General features: G+C 45.3%; 1 protein-coding gene across 1 annotated transcript in view; it reads left to right on the top strand.

The window, feature by feature from the left end:
• Positions 1 to 393: 393 nt before the first annotated feature.
• Positions 394 to 20,758, top strand: part of ttc29 (tetratricopeptide repeat domain 29) — a 26,846-nt gene continuing 6,481 nt past the window's right edge. Inside the window, exons 1-8 of the mRNA XM_029754649.1 lie at positions 394 to 792; positions 5,592 to 5,675; positions 13,517 to 13,576; positions 14,731 to 14,894; positions 15,671 to 15,856; positions 16,280 to 16,492; positions 16,658 to 16,728; positions 18,911 to 19,017. Coding sequence (XP_029610509.1) covers positions 689 to 792; positions 5,592 to 5,675; positions 13,517 to 13,576; positions 14,731 to 14,894; positions 15,671 to 15,856; positions 16,280 to 16,492; positions 16,658 to 16,728; positions 18,911 to 19,017 — 989 coding nt within the window. The 5' untranslated portion in view covers positions 394 to 688. The remainder of the gene's footprint in view (positions 793 to 5,591; positions 5,676 to 13,516; positions 13,577 to 14,730; positions 14,895 to 15,670; positions 15,857 to 16,279; positions 16,493 to 16,657; positions 16,729 to 18,910; positions 19,018 to 20,758) is intronic.

Raw genomic sequence — 20,758 nt, 5'->3', positions numbered from 1 at the left:
AATATATGGCAATTTAATTTGAACACACACATACACAAACACACACACACACACACACACACACACACACACACACACACACACACACACACACACACACACACACACACACACACACACACACACACACACACACACACACACACACAATCAGTGAGAGAGAGAACACGAGAAAGAAAGAGTGTGTGAGAGAGGCAGACAGAGACCAGACACACACACACACACACACACACACACACACACACACAGTTCCCCCCCAAAATAGAGTAAGCTTTTGTTACATTTTGGCAGCCTGTAATAAACATTCTCCCCTCTCCCTCCCAGGTCCCATGAGTCAACATTTTGTAAGTGATTCGTCTTTCTATGTGATTTAAAATAATAATAATAATAATAATATGACGAAGAGAGAGGAAGGCAGTTCAACAGTATTGGAACAAGGCGTTGCGTTCCCGGAAGTGTTGCTATAGCGACCGCCTCGGCTGGTTTGCGCGTTTGATCATGGAAGTTTTCTAACTTCATTTTTTTGTTTTTGAAAAGTGTCCTAAACTACTTTACAACATCGTTGACAGCTTAGATTTCAATTTTCCGACTTATAATGTAAAAAAAAAAAGACCCGGTCTAATTTCAAATGTAAAACATTGATTGGATAAATCCACGTTTTTATACTTTGACAAATGAACTGGAGAAGATGAGTGGAGAATTCGCACCGCGACATAAAGTGACCTTCCTACCAGACATCAACAACCTGGACAAACGCTCACCTGCCCAAGAGAGGAGCAGTCCATGGTCCAGGTGGGTCGATATAAGAATTAAACATTTTCATTTATTTATTTGTGTCGTGTTTGTACCCTCAAATACACAAGTCGGCCTAAAAAATATATATTAAAAAATATATATATGTGTGTCCTAAACTACTATATATATGTGTGTCCTAAACTAATATATATATATATATATATATAATAAGTTTGATGTTTGCTGTAATCGATAAAAGCCTATTTAGAGAAGATCTAGCGGCCAGCTGCCTAAACTATAATCTATATCATAAACTGGGTGGTTCGAGCCTTGAATGCTGATTGGCTGACAGTCATGGTATATCAGACCATATACCACAGGTATGACAAACCATGTATTTTCTTTCTGGTCTAATTACGTTGGTAACCAGTTTATAATAGCAATACAGCACCCCCTGGGTTTATGATTTATGGCCAATATACCACGGCTGAGGGCTGTGTCCAGAAATAAGAACAGCCCTCATCCGTGGTACAGTCTATTGGCCATATACCACACCTCCTCGGGAGTTATTGCTTAATTGCACTAGTGACCACTAGAAGGTACGCACACACCTTTAGGCGCAACATGGAGGGGTCTAACTTGGCTACACCTACTCCATTTATAGATGCTAACTGCTTTAGCGCCTGACTGATAGTATCTTCTGATGGAGGAGTTGTGTTGAGAGTCCCAACGCTTACTGTAAACATGAACACGGACCAGATGGTGGTACTGTTTTGGAAACATTAAGGACCATATCAGTGAGAAATAATTGTAAATGACCACACACCTTTATAGGCTTACGGTTCCCACACAGCCATATCTTCATGTTACAGTACTTGTTAGTGGAAAACAAAAGCAAAGCACCTGCGTTAATTAGCTATCAAGCGCCTTCAAACACCTGTGTAGGAGCGTAACTCGGGAAGTGTAGCAGAAGTGTAGTTTTTTTGTCGGATGGAGGCACCTGTAGCTGTATGGATCTGTGCAACACTTCTACAGTAGATGTATGGCAAGCCATGACTTATTGATGTTTGTAAACGTGGGGCTTGTAGTTCACAATGAGCCAGAACATCTCTGAAAACTGTAGGGAGAAGGAAGAAGTCCGCCTAGGATTTGAGAGCAAACCTACATCAAATCAAATGTATTTATATAGCCCTTCTTACATCAGCTGATATCTCAAAGTGCTGTACAGAAACCCAGCCTAAAACCCCCCAAACAGCAAGCAATGCAGGTGTAGAAGCACGGTGGCTAGGAAAAACTCCCTAGAAAGGCCAAAACCTAGGAAGAAACCTAGAGAGGAACCAGGCTATGAGGGGTGGCCAGTCCTCTTTTGGCTGTGCCGGGTGGAGATTATAACAGAACATGGCTTAGATGTTCAAATGTTCATAAATGACCAGCAGGGTCAAATAATAATAACCACATCCACATTAGACGGGTTAGGAGACAACACCACGAAGAAGAAAAAACAAAAACATACACACGTTTCAATGGGACAGAAGTGTGTCGTGAATCATAGGTGGTTTGTTTGAGCTAGTTGTCTCCTACGGAGGGGACTGTGGATCTCTCTGTACATGGGATATCTCAGAGAGCACTGGCCCAACCAACAGCCATAGAGATCCCGGTGTTTACAAAATTACACTGATTGTCCCAAAGGGATGAGCTATAGTCATTAACTGAAATGTGTTAGTCACACGCAATATCTCAGCTGGCCCAAGGGGGAGAGGGGTCTGCATCATTCCTATTGGACGACATGTTTACTGTTGCCTTGTTTTATCTACTTCTTCATCCTATGTCTTGTTCTGAGGGGGTTTGACTGATGTCACGTCTAATATGGCTCAAATTCGCAAGCTAGCCAACAACTGTAATGATGTATTAGCTAGCCAACAACTGTAATGATGTATTAGCTAGCCAACAACTGTAATGATATATTAGCTAGCCAACTGTAATGATGTATTAGCTAGCCAACAACTGTAATGATGTATTAGCTAGCCAACTGTAATGATGTATTAGCTAGCCAACAACTGTAATGATATATTAGCTAGCCAACTGTAATGATGTATTAGCTAGCCAACAACTGTAATGATGTATTAGCTAGCCAACAACTGTAATGATGTATTAGCTAGCCAACAACTGTAATGATATATTAGCTAGCCAACTGTAATGATGTATTAGCTAGCCAACAACTGTAATGATGTATTAGCTAGCCAACTGTAATGATGTATTAGCTAGCCAACAACTGTAATGATGTATTAGCTAGCCAACAACTGTAATGATGTATTAGCTAGCCAACAACTGTAATGATATATTAGCTAGCCAACTGTAATGATGTATTAGCTAGCCAACAACTGTAATGATGTATTAGCTAGCCAACTGTAATGATGTATTAGCTAGCCAACAACTGTAATGATGTATTAGCTAGCCAACTGTAATGATGTATTAGCTAGCCAACAACTGTAATGATGTATTAGCTAGCCAACAAACTGTAATGATGTATTAGCTAGCCAACAACTGTAATGATGTATTAGCTAGCCAACAACTGTAATGATGTATTAGCTAGCCAACAACTGTAATGATGTATTAGCTAGCCAACAACTGTAATGATGTATTAGCTAGCCAACTGTAATGATGTATTAGCTAGCCAACAACTGTAATGATGTATTAGCTAGCCAACAACTGTAATGATGTATTAGCTAGCCAACAACTGTAATGATATATTAGCTAGCCAACTGTAATGATGTATTAGCTAGCCAACAACTGTAATGATGTATTAGCTAGCCAACTGTAATGATGTATTAGCTAGCCAACAACTGTAATGATGTATTAGCTAGCCAACAACTGTAATGATGTATTAGCTAGCCAACAACGGTAATGATTATATTAGCTAGCCAACAACTGTAATGATGTATTAGCATAGCTAGCCAACTGTAATGATGTATTAGCTAGCCAACTGTAATGATGTATTAGCTAGCCAACAACTGTAATGATGTATTAGCTAGCCAACTGTAATGATGTATTAGCTAGCCAACAACTGTAATGATGTATTAGCTAGCCAACAACTGTAATGATGTATTAGCTAGCCAACAACTGTAATGATGTATTAGCTAGCCAACAACTGTAATGATGTATTAGCTAGCCAACAACTGTAATGATGTATTAGCTAGCCAACAACTGTAATGATGTATTAGCTAGCCAACTGTAATGATGTATTAGCTAGCCAACAACTGTAATGATGTATTAGCTAGCCAACAACTGTAATGATGTATTAGCTAGCCAACAACTGTAATGATGTATTAGCTAGCCAACAACTGTAATGATGTATTAGCTAGCCAACTGTAATGATGTATTAGCTAGCCAACAACTGTAATGATGTATTAGCTAGCCAACTGTAATGATGTATTAGCTAGCCAACTGTAATGATGTATTAGCTAGCCAACAACTGTAATGATGTATTAGCTAGCCAACTGTAATGATGTATTAGCTAGCCAACAACTGTAATGATGTATTAGCTAGCCAACAACTGTAATGATGTATTAGCTAGCCAACTGTAATTATGTATAAGCTAGCCAACTGTAAGGATGTATTAGCTAGCCAACTGTAATGATATATTAGCTAGCCAACTGTAATGATGTATTAGCTAGCCAACAACTGTAATGATGTATTAGCTAGCCAACAACTGTAACGATGTATTAGCTAGCCAACAACTGTAAGGATGTTGTAGCTAGCCAACAACTGTAATGATGTATTAGCTAGTCAACAACTGTAATGATGTATTAGCTAGCCAACTGTAATGATGTTGTAGCTAGCCAACTGTAAGGATGTATTAGCTAGCCAACAACTGTAATGATGTATTAGCTAGTCAACAACTGTAATGATGTATTAGCTAGCCAACTGTAATTATGTATTAGCTAGTCAACAACAGTAATGATGTATTAGCTAGCCAACTGTAATTATGTATTAGCTAGTCAACAACAGTAATGATGTATTAGCTAGCCAACAACTGTAATGATGTTTTAGCTAGTCAACAACAGTAATGATGTATTAGCTAGCCAACTGTAATTATGTATTAGCTAGTCAACAACAGTAATGATGTATTAGCTAGCCAACAACTGTAATGATGTATTTGAGAGACAACAAGTGCTCATGTGTGTAAATGTATTTATGTTTTTAATAAACATTTAATATTAATATAGTCTGTTTTGCCCCATGGTTGTGCACATGTCGATTTGAAAGTAGTTAGTTCATTTTACAGACATTACCCCTCTATAATACAGTAGTTAGTTGATATCAGACATTACCCATCTATAATACAGTAGTTAGTTGATATTACAGACATTACCCATCTATAATAAAGTAGTTAGTTGATATCAGACATTACCCCTCTATAATACAGTAGTTAGTTGATATCATACATTACCCATCTATAATACAGTAGTTAGTTGATATCAGACATTACCCATCTATAATAAAGTAGTTAGTTGATATCAGACATTACCCATCTATAATACAGTAGTTAGTTGATATCAGACATTACCCCTCTATAATACAGTAGTTAGTTGATATCAGACATTACCCCTCTATAATACAGTAGTTAGTTGATATCAGACATTACCCCTCTATAATACAGTAGTTAGTTGATATCAGACATTACCCCTCTATAATACAGTAGTTAGTTGATATCAGACATTACCCCTCTATAATAAAGTAGTTAGTTGATATCAGACATTACCCCTCTATAATACAGTAGTTAGTTGTTATCAGACATTACACTTTGGAAGTCATATCAGAGACCTATCTTGACCAAGGCCTACACATGTTTTTAGGATGCAGAAAAAGGGGAAGGAATCTGAAACAGCTCAGCCTGCAAGAAGCCAGACCCCAACTGTTTCCAAGGATGAAATCGCCCTGTAAGTCAATTCATTTGTTTATTATGTGTGTAGGTTTATTAATACACTTCGCTGCTCAGCTCAAGTCAGTGCAGTTTACATGTTCACCAGTAGAGGTCACCACAAACCAATGCTGGGTGACCTGCAGTGCAATGCTGGGTGATTGTCTACTTCGCTTTAAAGCCCTGTTCCTCTGTTTGTCCATGAATGCCCCCCAGCTAAAAGTTGTGATGGAGAAACAAAGCTTCCTGAAGCATTGAGGCTTTTCAGCCAATTGTGTCCAAAATAGGTTCATTTCTCTGAGCTTCATTATCCGGTTACAGTGTACATCTGCTGGTCAGCGATAAATAGCGTGGATTGCCAGGTTAGTAGCCAGTAGTCTGGTGGATTGCCAGGTTAGTAGCCAGTAGTCTGGTGGATTGCCAGGTTAGTAGTCTATAGTCTGGTGGATTGCCAGGTTAGTAGCCAGTAGTCTGGTGGATTGCCAGGTTAGTAGCCAGTAGTCTGGTGGATTGCCAGGTTAGTAGCCAGTAGTCTGGTGGATTGCCAGGTTAGTAACCAGTAGTCTGGTGGATTGCCAGGTTAGTAGCCAGTAATCTGGTGGATTGCCAGGTTGGTAGTCTACAGTCTGGTGGATTGCCAGGTTAGTAACCAGTAGTCTGGTGGATTGCCATGTTAGTAGCCAGTAGTCTGGTGGATTGCCAGGTTAGTAGCCAGTAGTCTGGTGAATTGCCAGGTTAGTAGTCTATAGTCTGGTGGATTGCCAGGTTAGTAGCCAGTAGTCTGGTGGATTGCCAGGTTAGTAGCCAGTAGTCTGGTGGATTGCCATGTTAGTAGCCAGTAGTCTGGTGGATTGCCAGGTTAGTAGCCAGTAGTCTGGTGGATTGCCAGGTTAGTAGCCAGTAGTCTGGTGGATTGCCAGGTTAGTAGCCAGTAGTCTGGTGGATTGCCAGGTTAGTAGCCAGTAGTCTGGTGGATTGCCAGGTTAGTAGTCTATAGTCTGGTGGATTGCCAGGTTAGTAGTCTATAGTCTGGTGGATTGCCAGGTTAGTAGCCAGTAGTCTGGTGGATTGCCAGGTTAGTACCCAGTAGTCTGGTGGATTGCCAGGTTAGTAGCCAGTAGTCTGGTGGATTGCCAGGTTAGTAGCCAGTAGTCTGGTGGATTGCCAGGTTAGTAGCCTATAGTCTTGTGGATTGCCAGGTTAGTAGCCAGTAGTCTGGTGGATTGCCAGGTTAGTAGCCAGTAGTCTGGTGGATTGCCAGGTTAGTAGTCAGTAGTCTGGTGGATTGCCAGGTTAGTAGTTTATAGTCTGGTGGATTGCCAGGTTAGTAGTTTATAGTCTGGGTGATTGCCAGGTTAGTAGCCAGTAGTCTGGTGGATTGCCAGGTTAGTAGTCTATAGTCTGGTGGATTGCCAGGTTAGTAGCCAGTAGTCTGGTGGATTGCCAGGTTAGTAGTCTATAGTCTGGTGGATTGCCAGGTTAGTAGCCAGTAGTCTGGTGGATTGCCAGGTTAGTAGCCAGTAGTCTGGTGGATTGCCAGGTTAGTAGCCTATAGTCTTGTGGATTGCCAGGTTAGTAGCCAGTAGTCTGGTGGATTGCCAGGTTAGTAGCCAGTAGTCTGGTGGATTGCCAGGTTGGTAGCCAGTAGTCTGGTGGATTGCCAGGTTAGTAGTCTATAGTCTGGTGGATTGCCAGGTTAGTAGTCTATAGGCTGGTGGATTGCCAGGTTAGTAGCTAGTAGTCTGGTGGATTGCCAGGTTAGTAGCCTATAGTCTGGTGGATTGCCAGGTTAGTACCCAGTAGTCTGGTGGATTGCCAGGTTAGTAGCCAGTAGTCTGGTGGATTGCCAGGTAAGTAGTCTATAGTCTGGTGGATTGCCAGGTTAGTAGCCAGTAGTCTGGTGGATTGCCAGGTTAGTAGCCAGTAGTCTGGTGGATTGCCAGGTTAGTAGCCAGTAGTCTGGTGGATTGCCAGGTTAGTAGTCTATAGTCTGGTGGATTGCCAGGTTAGTAGCCAGTAGTCTGGTGGATTGCCATGTTAGTAGCCAGTAGTCTGGTGGATTGCCAGGTTAGTAGCCAGTAGTCTGGTGGATTGCCAGGTTAGTAGCCAGTAGTCTGGTGGATTGCCATGTTAGTAGCCAGTAGTCTGGTGGATTGCCAGGTTAGTAGCCAGTAGTCTGGTGGATTGCCAGGTTAGTAGCCAGTAGTCTGGTGGATTGCCAGGTTAGTAGCCAGTAGTCTGGTGGATTGCCAGGTTAGTAGCCAGTAGTCTGGTGGATTGCCAGGTTAGTAGTCTATAGTCTGGTGGATTGCCAGGTTAGTAGTCTATAGTCTGGTGGATTGCCAGGTTAGTAGCCAGTAGTCTGGTGGATTGCCAGGTTAGTACCCAGTAGTCTGGTGGATTGCCAGGTTAGTAGCCAGTAGTCTGGTGGATTGCCAGGTTAGTAGCCAGTAGTCTGGTGGATTGCCAGGTTAGTAGCCTATAGTCTTGTGGATTGCCAGGTTAGTAGCCAGTAGTCTGGTGGATTGCCAGGTTAGTAGCCAGTAGTCTGGTGGATTGCCAGGTTAGTAGTCAGTAGTCTGGTGGATTGCCAGGTTAGTAGTTTATAGTCTGGTGGATTGCCAGGTTAGTAGTTTATAGTCTGGGTGATTGCCAGGTTAGTAGTCTATAGTCTGGTGGATTGCCAGGTTAGTAGTCTATAGTCTGGTGGATTGCCAGGTTAGTAGCTAGTAGTCTGGTGGATTGCCAGATTAGTAGCCTATAGTCTGGTGGATTGCCAGGTTAGTACCCAGTAGTCTGGTGGATTGCCAGGTTAGTAGCCAGTAGTCTGGTGGATTGCCAGGTAAGTAGTCTATAGTCTGGTGGATTGCCAGGTTAGTAGCCAGTAGTCTGGTGGATTGCCAGGTTAGTAGCCAGTAGTCTGGTGGATTGCCAGGTTAGTAGCCAGTAGTCTGGTGGATTGCCAGGTTAGTAGCCAGTAGTCTGGTGGATTGCCAGGTTAGTAGCCAGTAGTCTGGTGGATTGCCAGGTTAGTAGCCAGTAGGCTGGTGGATTGCCAGGTTAGTAGCCTATAGTCTGGTGGATTGCCAGGTTAGTAGCCAGTAGTCTGGTGGATTGCCAGGTTAGTAGCCAGTAGTCTGGTGGATTGCCAGGTTAGTAGCCAGTAGTCTGGTGGATTGCCAGGTTAGTAGTCAGTAGTCTGGTGGATTGCCAGGTTAGTAGCCAGTAGTCTGGTGGATTGCCAGGTTAGTAGCCTATAGTCTGGTGGATTGCCAGGTTAGTAGCCAGTAGTCTGGTGGATTGCCAGGTTAGTAGCCAGTAGTCTGGTGGATTGCCAGGTTAGTAGCCAGTAGTCTGGTGGATTGCCAGGTTAGTAGCCAGTAGTCTGGTGGATTGCCAGGTTAGTAGCCAGTAGTCTGGTGGATTGCCAGGTTAGTAGCCAGTAGTCTGGTGGATTGCCAGGTTAGTAGTCTATAGTCTGGTGGATTGCCAGGTTAGTAGCCAGTAGTCTGGTGGATTGCCATGTTAGTAGCCAGTAGTCTGGTGGATTGCCAGGTTGGTAGCCAGTAGTCTGGTGGATTGCCAGGTTAGTAGCCAGTAGTCTGGTGGATTGCCATGTTAGTAGCCAGTAGTCTGGTGGATTGCCAGGTTAGTAGCCAGTAGTCTGGTGGATTGCCAGGTTAGTAGCCAGTAGTCTGGTGGATTGCCAGGTTAGTAGCCAGTAGTCTGGTGGATTGCCAGGTTAGTAGCCAGTAGTCTGGTGGATTGCCAGGTTAGTAGTCTATAGTCTGGTGGATTGCCAGGTTAGTAGTCTATAGTCTGGTGGATTGCCAGGTTAGTAGCCAGTAGTCTGGTGGATTGCCAGGTTAGTAGCCAGTAGACTGGTGGATTGCCAGGTTAGTAGCCAGTAGTCTGGTGGATTGCCAGGTTAGTAGCCAGTAGTCTGGTGGATTGCCAGGTTAGTACCCAGTAGTCTGGTGGATTGCCAGGTTAGTAGCCAGTAGTCTGGTGGATTGCCAGGTTAGTAGCCAGTAGTCTGGTGGATTGCCAGGTTAGTAGCCAGTAGTCAGGTGGATTGCCAGGTTAGTAGCCTATAGTCTTGTGGATTGCCAGGTAAGTAGTCTATAGTCTGGTGGATTGCCAGGTTAGTAGCCAGTAGTCTGGTGGATTGCCAGGTTAGTAGTCTATAGTCTGGTGGATTGCCAGGTTAGTAGTTTATAGTCTGGTGGATTGCCAGGTTAGTAGTTTATAGTCTGGGTGATTGCCAGGTTGGTAGTCTATAGTCTGGTGGATTGCCAGGTTAGTAGCCAGTAGTCTGGTGGATTGCCAGGTTAGTAGTCTATAGTCTGGTGGATTGCCAGGTTAGTAGCCAGTAGTCTGGTGGATTGCCAGGTTAGTAGTCTATAGTCTGGTGGATTGCCAGGTTAGTAGCCAGTAGTCTGGTGGATTGCCAGGTTAGTAGCCAGTAGTCTGGTGGATTGCCAGGTTAGTAGCCTATAGTCTTGTGGATTGCCAGGTTAGTAGCCAGTAGTCTGGTGGATTGCCAGGTTAGTAGCCAGTAGTCTGGTGGATTGCCAGGTTAGTAGCCAGTAGTCTGGTGGATTGCCAGGTTAGTAGCCAGTAGTCTGGTGGATTGCCAGGTTAGTAGTCTATAGTCTGGTGGATTGCCAGGTTAGTAGCCAGTAGTCTGGTGGATTGCCAGGTTAGTAGCCAGTAGTCTGGTGGATTGCCAGGTTAGTAGTCTATAGTCTGGTGGATTGCCAGGTTAGTAGCCAGTAGTCTGGTGGATTGCCAGGTTAGTAGTCTATAGTCTGGTGGATTGCCAGGTTAGTAGCCTATAGTCTGGTGGATTGCCAGGTTGGTAGCCAGTAGTCTGGTGGATTGCCAGGTTAGTAGCCAGTAGTCTGGTGGATTGCCAGGTTAGTAGCCAGTAGTCTGGTGGATTGCCAGGTTAGTAGCCAGTAGTCTGGTGGATTGCCAGGTTAGTAGCCAGTAGTCTGGTGGATTGCCAGGTTAGTAGCCAGTAGTCTGGTGGATTGGATTGCCAGGTTAGTAGCCTATAGTCTGGTGGATTGCCAGGTTAGTAGCCAGTAGTCTGGTGGATTGCCAGGTTAGTAGCCAGTAGTCTGGTGGATTGCCAGGTTAGTAGCCAGTAGTCTGGTGGATTGCCAGGTTAGTAGCCAGTAGTCTGGTGGATTGCCAGGTTAGTAGTCTATAGTCTGGTGGATTGCCAGGTTAGTAGCCAGTAGTCTGGTGGATTGCCAGGTTAGTAGCCAGTAGTCTGGTGGATTGCCAGGTTAGTAGCCAGTAGTCTGGTGGATTGCCAGGTTAGTAGCCTATAGTCTTGTGGATTGCCAGGTTAGTAGCCAGTAGTCTGGTGGATTGCCAGGTTAGTAGCCAGTAGTCTGGTGGATTGCCAGGTTAGTAGCCAGTAGTCTGGTGGATTGCCAGGTTAGTAGTCTATAGTCTGGTGGATTGCCAGGTTAGTAGCCAGTAGTCTGGTGGATTGCCAGTTTAGTAGCCAGTAGTCTGGTGGATTGCCAGGTTAGTAGTCTATAGTCTGGTGGATTGCCAGGTTAGTAGCCAGTAGTCTGGTGGATTGCCAGGTTAGTAGTCTATAGTCTGGTGGATTGCCAGGTTAGTAGCCTATAGTCTGGTGGATTGCCAGGTTAGTAGCCAGTAGTCTGGTGGATTGCCAGGTTAGTAGCCAGTAGTCTGGTGGATTGCCAGGTTAGTAGCCAGTAGTCTGGTGGATTGCCAGGTTAGTAGCCAGTAGTCTGGTGGATTGCCAGGTTAGTAGCCAGTAGTCTGGTGGATTGCCAGGTTAGTAGCCAGTAGTCTGGTGGATTGCCAGGTTAGTAGTCTATAGTCTGGTGGATTGCCAGGTTAGTAGTCTATAGTCTGGTGGATTGCCAGGTTAGTAGCCAGTAGTCTGGTGGATTGCCAGGTTAGTAGCCAGTAGTCTGGTGGATTGCCAGGTTAGTAGCCAGTAGTCTGGTGGATTGCCAGGTTAGTAGCCAGTAGTCTGGTGGATTGCCAGGTTAGTAGCCAGTAGTCTGGTGGATTGCCAGGTTAGTAGCCAGTAGTCTGGTGGATTGCCAGGTTAGTAGCCAGTAGTCTGGAGGATTGCCAGGTTAGTAGCCAGTAGTCTGGTGGATTGCCAGGTTAGTAGTCTATAGTCTGGTGGATTGCCAGGTTAGTAGCCAGTAGTCTGGTGGATTGCCAGGTTAGTAGCCTATAGTCTGGTGGATTGCCAGGTTAGTAGCCAGTAGTCTGGTGGATTGCCAGGTTAGTAGCCAGTAGTCTGGTGGATTGCCAGGTTAGTAGCCAGTAGTCTGGTGGATTGCCAGGTTAGTAGCCTATAGTCTGGTGGATTGCCAGGTTAGTAGTCAGTAGTCTCGGTTGGATTGCCAGGTTAGTAGTCTATAGTCTGGTGGATTGCCAGGTTAGTAGTCAGTAGTCTGGTGGATTGCCAGGTTAGTAGCCTATAGTCTGGTGGATTGCCAGGTTAGTAGCCTGTAGTCTGGTGGATTGCCAGGTTAGTAGCCAGTAGTCTGGTGGATTGCCAGGTTAGTAGCCAGTAGTCTGGTGGATTGCCAGGTTAGTAGTCTATAGTCTGTTGGATTGCCAGGTTAGTAGCCAGTAGTCTGGTGGATTGCCAGGTTAGTAGTCTATAGTCTGGTGGATTGCCAGGTTAGTAGCCAGTAGTCTGGTGGATTGCCAGGTTAGTAGCCAGTAGTCTGGTGGATTGCCAGGTTAGTAGCCAGTAGTCTGGTGGATTGCCAGGTTAGTAGCCAGTAGTCTGGTGGATTGCCAGGTTAGTAGCCAGTAGTCTGGTGGATTGCCAGGTTAGTAGCCAGTATTCTGGTGGATTGCCAGGTTAGTAGCCTATAGTCTGGTGGATTGCCAGGTTAGTAGCCAGTAGTCTGGTGGATTGCCAGGTTAGTAGCCAGTATTCTGGTGGATTGCCAGGTTAGTAGCTAGTAGACTGGTGGATTGCCAGGTTAGTAGCCTATAGTCTGGTGGATTGCCAGGTTAGTAGCCAGTAGTCTGGTGGATTGCCAGGTTAGTAGCCAGTATTCTGGTGGATTGCCAGGTTAGTAGCCTATAGTCTGGTGGATTGCCAGGTTAGTAGCCTATAGTCTGGTGGATTGCCAGGTTAGTAGCCAGTAGTCTGGTGGATTGCCAGGTTAGTAGCCAGTAGTCTGGTGGATTGCCAGGTTAGTAGCCAGTAGTCTGGTGGATTGCCAGGTTAGTAGCCAGTAGTCTGGTGGATTGCCAGGTTAGTAGCCAGTAGTCTGGTGGATTGCCAGGTTAGTAGCCAGTATTCTGGTGGATTGCCAGGTTAGTAGCCTATAGTCTGGTGGATTGCCAGGTTAGTAGCCAGTAGTCTGGTGGATTGCCAGGTTAGTAGCCAGTATTCTGGTGGATTGCCAGGTTAGTAGCTAGTAGACTGGTGGATTGCCAGGTTAGTAGCCTATAGTCTGGTGGATTGCCAGGTTAGTAGCCAGTAGTCTGGTGGATTGCCAGGTTAGTAGTCTATCACATCATGCTTCCCTTTGAAGCGTTCAACTTGCCTGTTGTTCTAAAACTGAATCGATGACATTATTTAGGGTGCTTAAGATTGAAGAGTATACTATACTAAATAAAACAAATTATTTTGAACAAAACAGTGCAGAAAGTCTGGTTTTCACATAAAACTATTTTCCAAAGAGCATACCTTCAACAAGATTTGACTTCACGTCCCTGAAAGTTCCAAAGTTGCCCACCCAATCCTAACTAGGTGTGTACGTACGGTATCCAGGTGGGTGTTTGAAAGCAGTAACAGGAAGTTGTTACATCCTCTCCGTCTGTTGTCAGGTTCCGTAACAGCGTGAGACAGAACGCCTGTGTAGAGATGCTGCGTGGAGGGTTCCACAGGTCAGAACCACGCACACACACTTCATAACTAATTAAACACACACACTTCATAACTAATTAAACACACACACTTCATAACTAATTAAACACACACTTCATTACTAATTAAACACACACTTCATAACATACTTCATAACACACTTCATAACACACTTCATAACTAATTAAACAGACGTACACACTTCATAACTAATTAAACAGACGTACACACTTCATAACTAATTAAACACACTTCATAACACACTTCATAACTAATTAAACAGACGTACACACTTCATAACTAATTAAACAGACGTACACACTTCATAACTAATTAAACACACACACTTCATAACTAATTAAACACACACACTTCATAACTAATTAAACACACACACTTCATAACTAATTAAACAGACGTACACACTTCATAACTAATTAAACAGACGTACACACTTCATAACTAATTAAACAGACGTACACACTTCATAACTAATTAAACAGACATACACACTTCATAACTAATTAAACAGACGTACACACTTCATAACTAATTAAACACACACACTTCATAACTAATTAAGCACACACACTTCATAACTAATTAAACAGACGTACACACTTCATAACTAATTAAACAGACGTACACACTTCATAACTAATTAAACAGACATACACACTTCATAACTAATTAAACAGACGTACACACTTCATAACTAATTAAACAGACGTACACACTTCATAACTAATTAAACACACACACTTCATAACTAATTAAACACACACACTTCATAACTAATTAAACACACACACTTCATAACTAATTAAACAGACGTACACACTTCATAACTAATTAAACACACACACTTCATAACTAATTAAACACACACACTTCATAACTAATTAAACAGACGTACACACTTCATAACTAATTAAACAGGCATATTTCACTCTTGATCTAACACTGTCCAGTGCTAACTGAACTAGATTACTAAAGTTGGCTTCTCTCTCTCTCTCCCTCTCCTCTCCTCTCCTCTCCTCTCCTCTCCTCTCCTCTCCTCTCCTCTCCTCTCCTCTCCTCTCCTCTCCTCTCCTCTCCTCTCCTCTCCTCTCCTCTCCTCTCCCTCTCCCTCTCCCTCTCCCTCTCTCTCTCTCTCTCTCTCTCTCTCTCTCAGGTCGTTCTCTGAGCTGTTCTCGCTGCTGCAGCGCTGGAAGGAGATGAGGTTAGCAGCAGGTCCTGGATCAGCTATCTGGCAGCATAAATCACTGGAGGAGCAGCCAGCCAAACTACACACACTACAACACTACCTGACTAAGGCGGAGACAGCTCTCAGAGCAGGTAGACACTACAACACTACCTAACCAGGAGTGAGACAGCTCTCAGAGCAGGTAGACACTACAACACTACCTAACCAGGAGTGAGACAGCTCTCAGAGCAGGTAGACACTACAACACTACCTGACCAGGAGTGAGACAGCTCTCAGAGCAGGTAGACACTACAACACTACCTAACCAGGAGTGAGACAGCTCTCAGAGCAGGTAGACACTACAACACTACCTAACCAGGAGTGAGACAGCTCTCAGAGCAGGTAGACACTACAACACTACCTAACCAGGACTGAGACAGCTCTCAGAGCAGGTAGACACTACAACACTACCTGACCAGGACTGAGACAGCTCTCAGAGCAGGTAGACACTACAACACTACCTAACCAGGAGTGAGACAGCTCTCAGAGCAGGTAGACACTACTACACTACCTGACCAGGACTGAGACAGCTCTCAGAGAAGGTACATACAGGCACGGACACCGCTTAAAATAAAGCAGAGGAACATTACATTTGAGTCATGTAGCAGACGTTCTGATCCAGAGAGACATACAGGAGCAAATCAGGGTTAAGTGCCTTGCTCAAGGGCACATCGAAAGATTTGTCACCTAGTCGTCTTGGCGGTTCGAACCAGCGACCTTTTTGGTTCGTGGCCTAACGCTGTTAACCTCTATCCTGCCTGGTGCGGACTGAACCGTAAGTCATCGTTCAGACTAAACATGTGTGTGTGTGTGTGTGTGTGTGTGTGTGTGTGTGTGTGTGTGTGTGTGTGTATCTCCACTCTGCCAGGTGCGTGGAGTGCTGTGTACGACCAGCAGGTGTTTTTGGCCCAGTACTTCAGAGAGCCAGAGGACAGGTGGCTGTCCTGTCACTTCTACCAGACCAGCCTGAACTCGGCCCGCAGGGTCAAGATAGATGGAGGGAGGAAGGAGGCTGAGGCTTTAGCTAACATGGGACAAGTCTACATGGATCAAGGTGGGTCAAACACACACACACACACACACACACACACACACACACACACACACACACACACACACACACACACACACACACACACACACACACATGGAACAAGATAATATACACACACACACACACGGAACAATATAATATACACACACACACATCTCTCCCTCTCTCGCTCTCTCCCCCCCCCTTTCCCCTCTCTCTTTCTCTCTCCCTCTTTCTCTCTCTTTCTCTCTCTCTCTCTCCCCCTGTTCCCCTCTCTCTCTCTCTCGCTCTCTCCCCCTTTCCCCCCTTTTCCTCTCTCTCTCCCTCTGTCTCTCTCTCTCTCCCCCTTTCCCCCCTTTCCCTCTCTCTCTCTCTCTCTCTCTCTCTCTCCCCCTTTCCCCCCTTTCCCTCTCTCCCTCTCTCCCTCTCTCTCTCCCCCTCTAGGTCAGTTGGACAGTGCCAGGGAGCAGTATGAGTGCTTCTACCATCTGACAGCAGGGCGGGCATGGAGCGGTGAGGGGGGCAGGTCTCTCCACAGCCAGGCCTGTGAGGGTCTCTGGAGGGTGTACACCCAGCTGGCAGACAGACCACTACAGGCCAACGACTACAGAGCTGCTATAGACACGCTGAGCAAGGCCTTCCAGATGGCCAAGGAAGGTGAGGGAGACCAGTGTGTGGCTTTACAAATAAAACTCACTAAATGTTCTCATTCAATCAATTCATGTCTCTGTCTGTCTGTCTGTCTGTCTGTCTGTCTGTCTGTCTGTCTGTCTGTCTGTCTGTCTGTCTGTCTGTCTGTCTGTCTGTCTGTGTCTCCTCTAGCTGGAGACCATAGGATCGAGGGGGAGGCGGCCTACCGTGTGGGACTGGCCTATCAGTGTGTAGGCGACCAGGTACCTCTAAATCAGTGTTTCCCAACTCCAGTCCCCCCAACAGCCCAACTCCAGTCCTCTAGTACCCCCAACAGCCCAACTCCAGTCCTCCCAACAGCCCAACTCCAGTCCTCCCAACAGCCCAACTCCAGTCCTCTAGTACCCCCAACAGCCCAACTCCAGTCCCCCCAACAGCCCAACTCCAGTCCTCTAGTACCCCCAACAGCCCAACTCCAGTCCCCCCAACAGCCCAACTCCAGTCCTCTAGTACCCCCAACAGCCCAACTCCAGTCCCCCCAACAGCCCAACTCCAGTCCCCCCAAGAGCCCAACTCCAGTCCTCTAGTACCCCCAACAGCCCAACTCCAGTCCCCCCAACAGCCCAACTCCAGTCCTCTAGTACCCCCAACAGCCCAACTCCAGTCCCCCCAACAGCCCAACTCCAGTCCTCTAGTACCCCCAACAGCCCAACTCCAGTCCCCCCAAGAGCCCAACTCCAGTCCCCCCAACAGCCCAACTCCAGTCCTCTAGTACCCCCAACAGCCCAACTCCAGTCCCCCCAACAGCCCAACTCCAGTCCCCCCAACAGCCCAACTCCAGTACTGGAGGACTGGAGTTGGGAAACACAGCTCTAAATGAATTAAATGTTTTTGTTTTGTTACTTTGTCTTTTAATCATTACATCATTAGATGTTAGTTTTTACTAACTATTACCAGGAGGACCACTTTGGAAAGGGTTTTAATTAGAAGTGCTCTCCTCTGGTATCTGTCCTCTGGTATCTGTCCTCTGGTATCTGTCCTCTGGGATCTGTCCTCTGGGATCTGTCCTCACTGGGATCTGTCCTCTGGGATCTCTCCTCTGGGATCTCTCATCTGGTATCTGTCCTCTGGGATCTCTCCTCTGGGATCTGTCCTCTGGGATCTCTCCTCTGGGATCTGTCCTCTGAGATCTCTCCTCTGGTATCTGTCCTCTGGGATCTCTCCTCTGGGATCTGTCCTCTGGGATCTGTCCTCTGGGATCTATTCTCTGGGATCTGTCCTCTGGGATCTCTCCTCTGGTATCTGTCCTCTGGAATCTCTCATCTGGGATCTGTCCTCTGGGATCTCTCCTCTGGGATCTGTCCTCTGGGATCTGTCCTCTGGGATCTGTCCTCTGGGATCTCTCCTCTGGGATCTCTCCTCTGGGATCTGTCCTCTGGGATCTCTCCTCTGGGATCTCTCATCTGGTATCTGTCCTCTGGGATCTCTCCTCTGGGATCTCTCATCTGGTATCTGTCCTCTGGGATCTCTCCTCTGGGATCTCTCATCTGGTATCTGTCCTCTGGGATCTCTCCTCTGGGATCTGTCCTCTGGGATCTCTCCTCTGGTATCTGTCCTCTGGGATCTCTCCTCTGGGATCTGTCCTCTGGTATCTGTCCTCTGGGATCTCTCCTCTGGGATCTCTCATCTGGTATCTGTCCTCTGGGATCTCTCCTCTGGGATCTCTCATCTGGTATCTGTCCTCTGGGATCTCTCCTCTGGGATCTGTCCTCTGGGATCTCTCCTCTGGGATCTGTCCTCTGGGATCTCTCCTCTGGGATCTGTCCTCTGGGATCTGTCCTCTGGGATCTATTCTCTGGGATCTGTCCTCTGGGATCTCTCCTCTGGTATCTGTCCTCTGGGATCTCTCCTCTGGGATCTGTCCTCTGGGATCTGTCCTCTGGGATCTATTCTCTGGGATCTCTCCTCTGGGATCTCTCCTCTGGGATCTGTCCTCTGGGATCTGTCCTCTGGGATCTCTCCTCTGGGATCTCTCCTCTGGGATCTGTCCTCTGGGATCTGTCCTCTGGGATCTGTCCTCTGGGATCTCTCATCTGGGATCTATTCTCTGGGTTCTGTCCTCTGGGATCTGTCCTCTGGGATCTCTCCTCTGGGATCTATTCTCTGGGATCTATTCTTTGGGATCTATTCTCTGGGATCTATTCTCTGGGTTCTATCCTCTGGGATCTATTCTCTGGGTTCTATTCTCTGGGTTCTATTCTCTGTGATCTATTCTCTGGGTTCTATTCTCTGGGTTCTATTCTCTGGGTTCTATCCTCAGGGTTCTATTCTCTGGGTTCTATTCTCTGGGATCTATTCTCTGGGTTCTATTCTCTGGGTTCTATTCTCTGGGATCTAATGTACATCTGCTGTATTATTTTCCCAAATGAATTCTAATAATTTCAGGTGACAGCCAAGCGCTTCCTAAACATGTACATGGAGATGTCTACAGCTCTGGGGGACGCAGGAGGACTGGGGAAGGCCTATAAAGCCATCGCCAAGTCACTGGAGAGGTAGACTAGTAGTGCTGAGCCACATTCGGTTATTATCAACGTCGGTTCAATTACTTACATTCCGTTTAGCTCTGTTTTTTTTTTGTGACCCCCAACCCGCCGTTTCTCTAGAGAGAAATGAAGTCCAGAACTATGTGAGACGCTGGGCTGAAGGGAGTTGTAGTTTTCATTAAGCAAATATTGAACCTAGTTCAGCGCCAAAACGTGATAATTAACTACAATGACCATAATCCATTGCGGCAGTTTTTTTGGGGGTCTCCGACGGATCAGAGAGGAAGATGCAAAGCGAGAGGTTTCTCTCTCTCCAAAATGTGTCCAAAATCAGCCCAATGCGTTTCTATGGGCTTATTTTGGACTCCCACTGTTAGGGGGGGGGAGACATGAGCATCTTGTCATTATATACAGATCTCTGGATGGATCCACTTTAACCCCTGTTATGTTAGATACACACAGACCAGATATACCATATAACAACAAGAGAGAGGGGTCCACTTTAACCCTGTTATGTTAGATACACACAGACCAGATATACCATATAACAACAAGAGAGAGGGATCCACTTTAACCCCTGTTAGATACACACAGACCAGATATACCATATAACAACAAGAGAGAGGGGTCCACTTTAACCCTGTTATGTTAGATACACACAGACCAGATATACCATATAACAACAAGAGAGAGGGATCCACTTTAACCCCTGTTAGATACACACAGACCAGATATACCATATAACAACAAGAGAGAGGGGTCCACTTTAACCCCTGTTATGTTAGATACACACAGACCAGATATACCATATAACAACAAGAGAGAGGGATCCACTTTAACCCCTGTTAGATACACACAGACCAGATATACCATATAACAACAAGAGAGAGGGGTCCACTTTAACCCCTGTTATGTTAGATACACACAGACCAGATATACCATATAACAACAAGAGAGAGGGATCCACTTTAACCCTGTTATGTTAGATACACACAGACCAGATATACCATATAACAACAAGAGAGAGGGGTCCACTTTAACCCTGTTATGTTAGATACACACAGACCAGATATACCATATAACAACAAGAGAGAGGGGTCCACTTTAACCCTGTTAGATACACACAGACCAGATATACCATATAACAACAAGAGAGAGGGATCCACTTTAACCCTGTTAGATACACACAGACCAGATATACCATATAACAACAAGAGAGAGGGATCCACTTTAACCCTGTTATGTTAGATACACACAGACCAGATATACCATATAACAACAAGAGAGAGGGGTCCACTTTAACCCTGTTAGATACACACAGACCAGATATACCATATAACAACAAGAGAGAGGGGTCCACTTTAACCCTGTTATGTTAGATACACACAGACCAGATATACCATATAACAACAAGAGAGAGGGGTCCACTTTAACCCTGTTATGTTAGATACACACAGACCAGATATACCATATAACAACAAGAGAGAGGGATCCACTTTAACCCTGTTATGTTAGATACACACAGACCAGATATACCATATAACAACAAGAGAGAGGGATCCACTTTAACCCCTGTTAGATACACACAGACCAGATATACCATATAACAACAAGAGAGAGGGATCCACTTTAACCCTGTTATGTTAGATACACACAGACCAGATATACCATATAACAACAAGAGAGAGGGGTCCACTTTAACCCTGTTATGTTAGATACACACAGACCAGATATACCATATAACAACAAG

This window comes from Salmo trutta, chromosome 5, assembly GCF_901001165.1.
Source record: "Salmo trutta chromosome 5, fSalTru1.1, whole genome shotgun sequence".
Taxonomy (NCBI): Eukaryota; Metazoa; Chordata; class Actinopteri; order Salmoniformes; family Salmonidae; genus Salmo; species Salmo trutta.
Note: the sequence above shows the minus strand (reverse complement) of the source record. Positions and strands in the feature narration are given on the sequence as shown.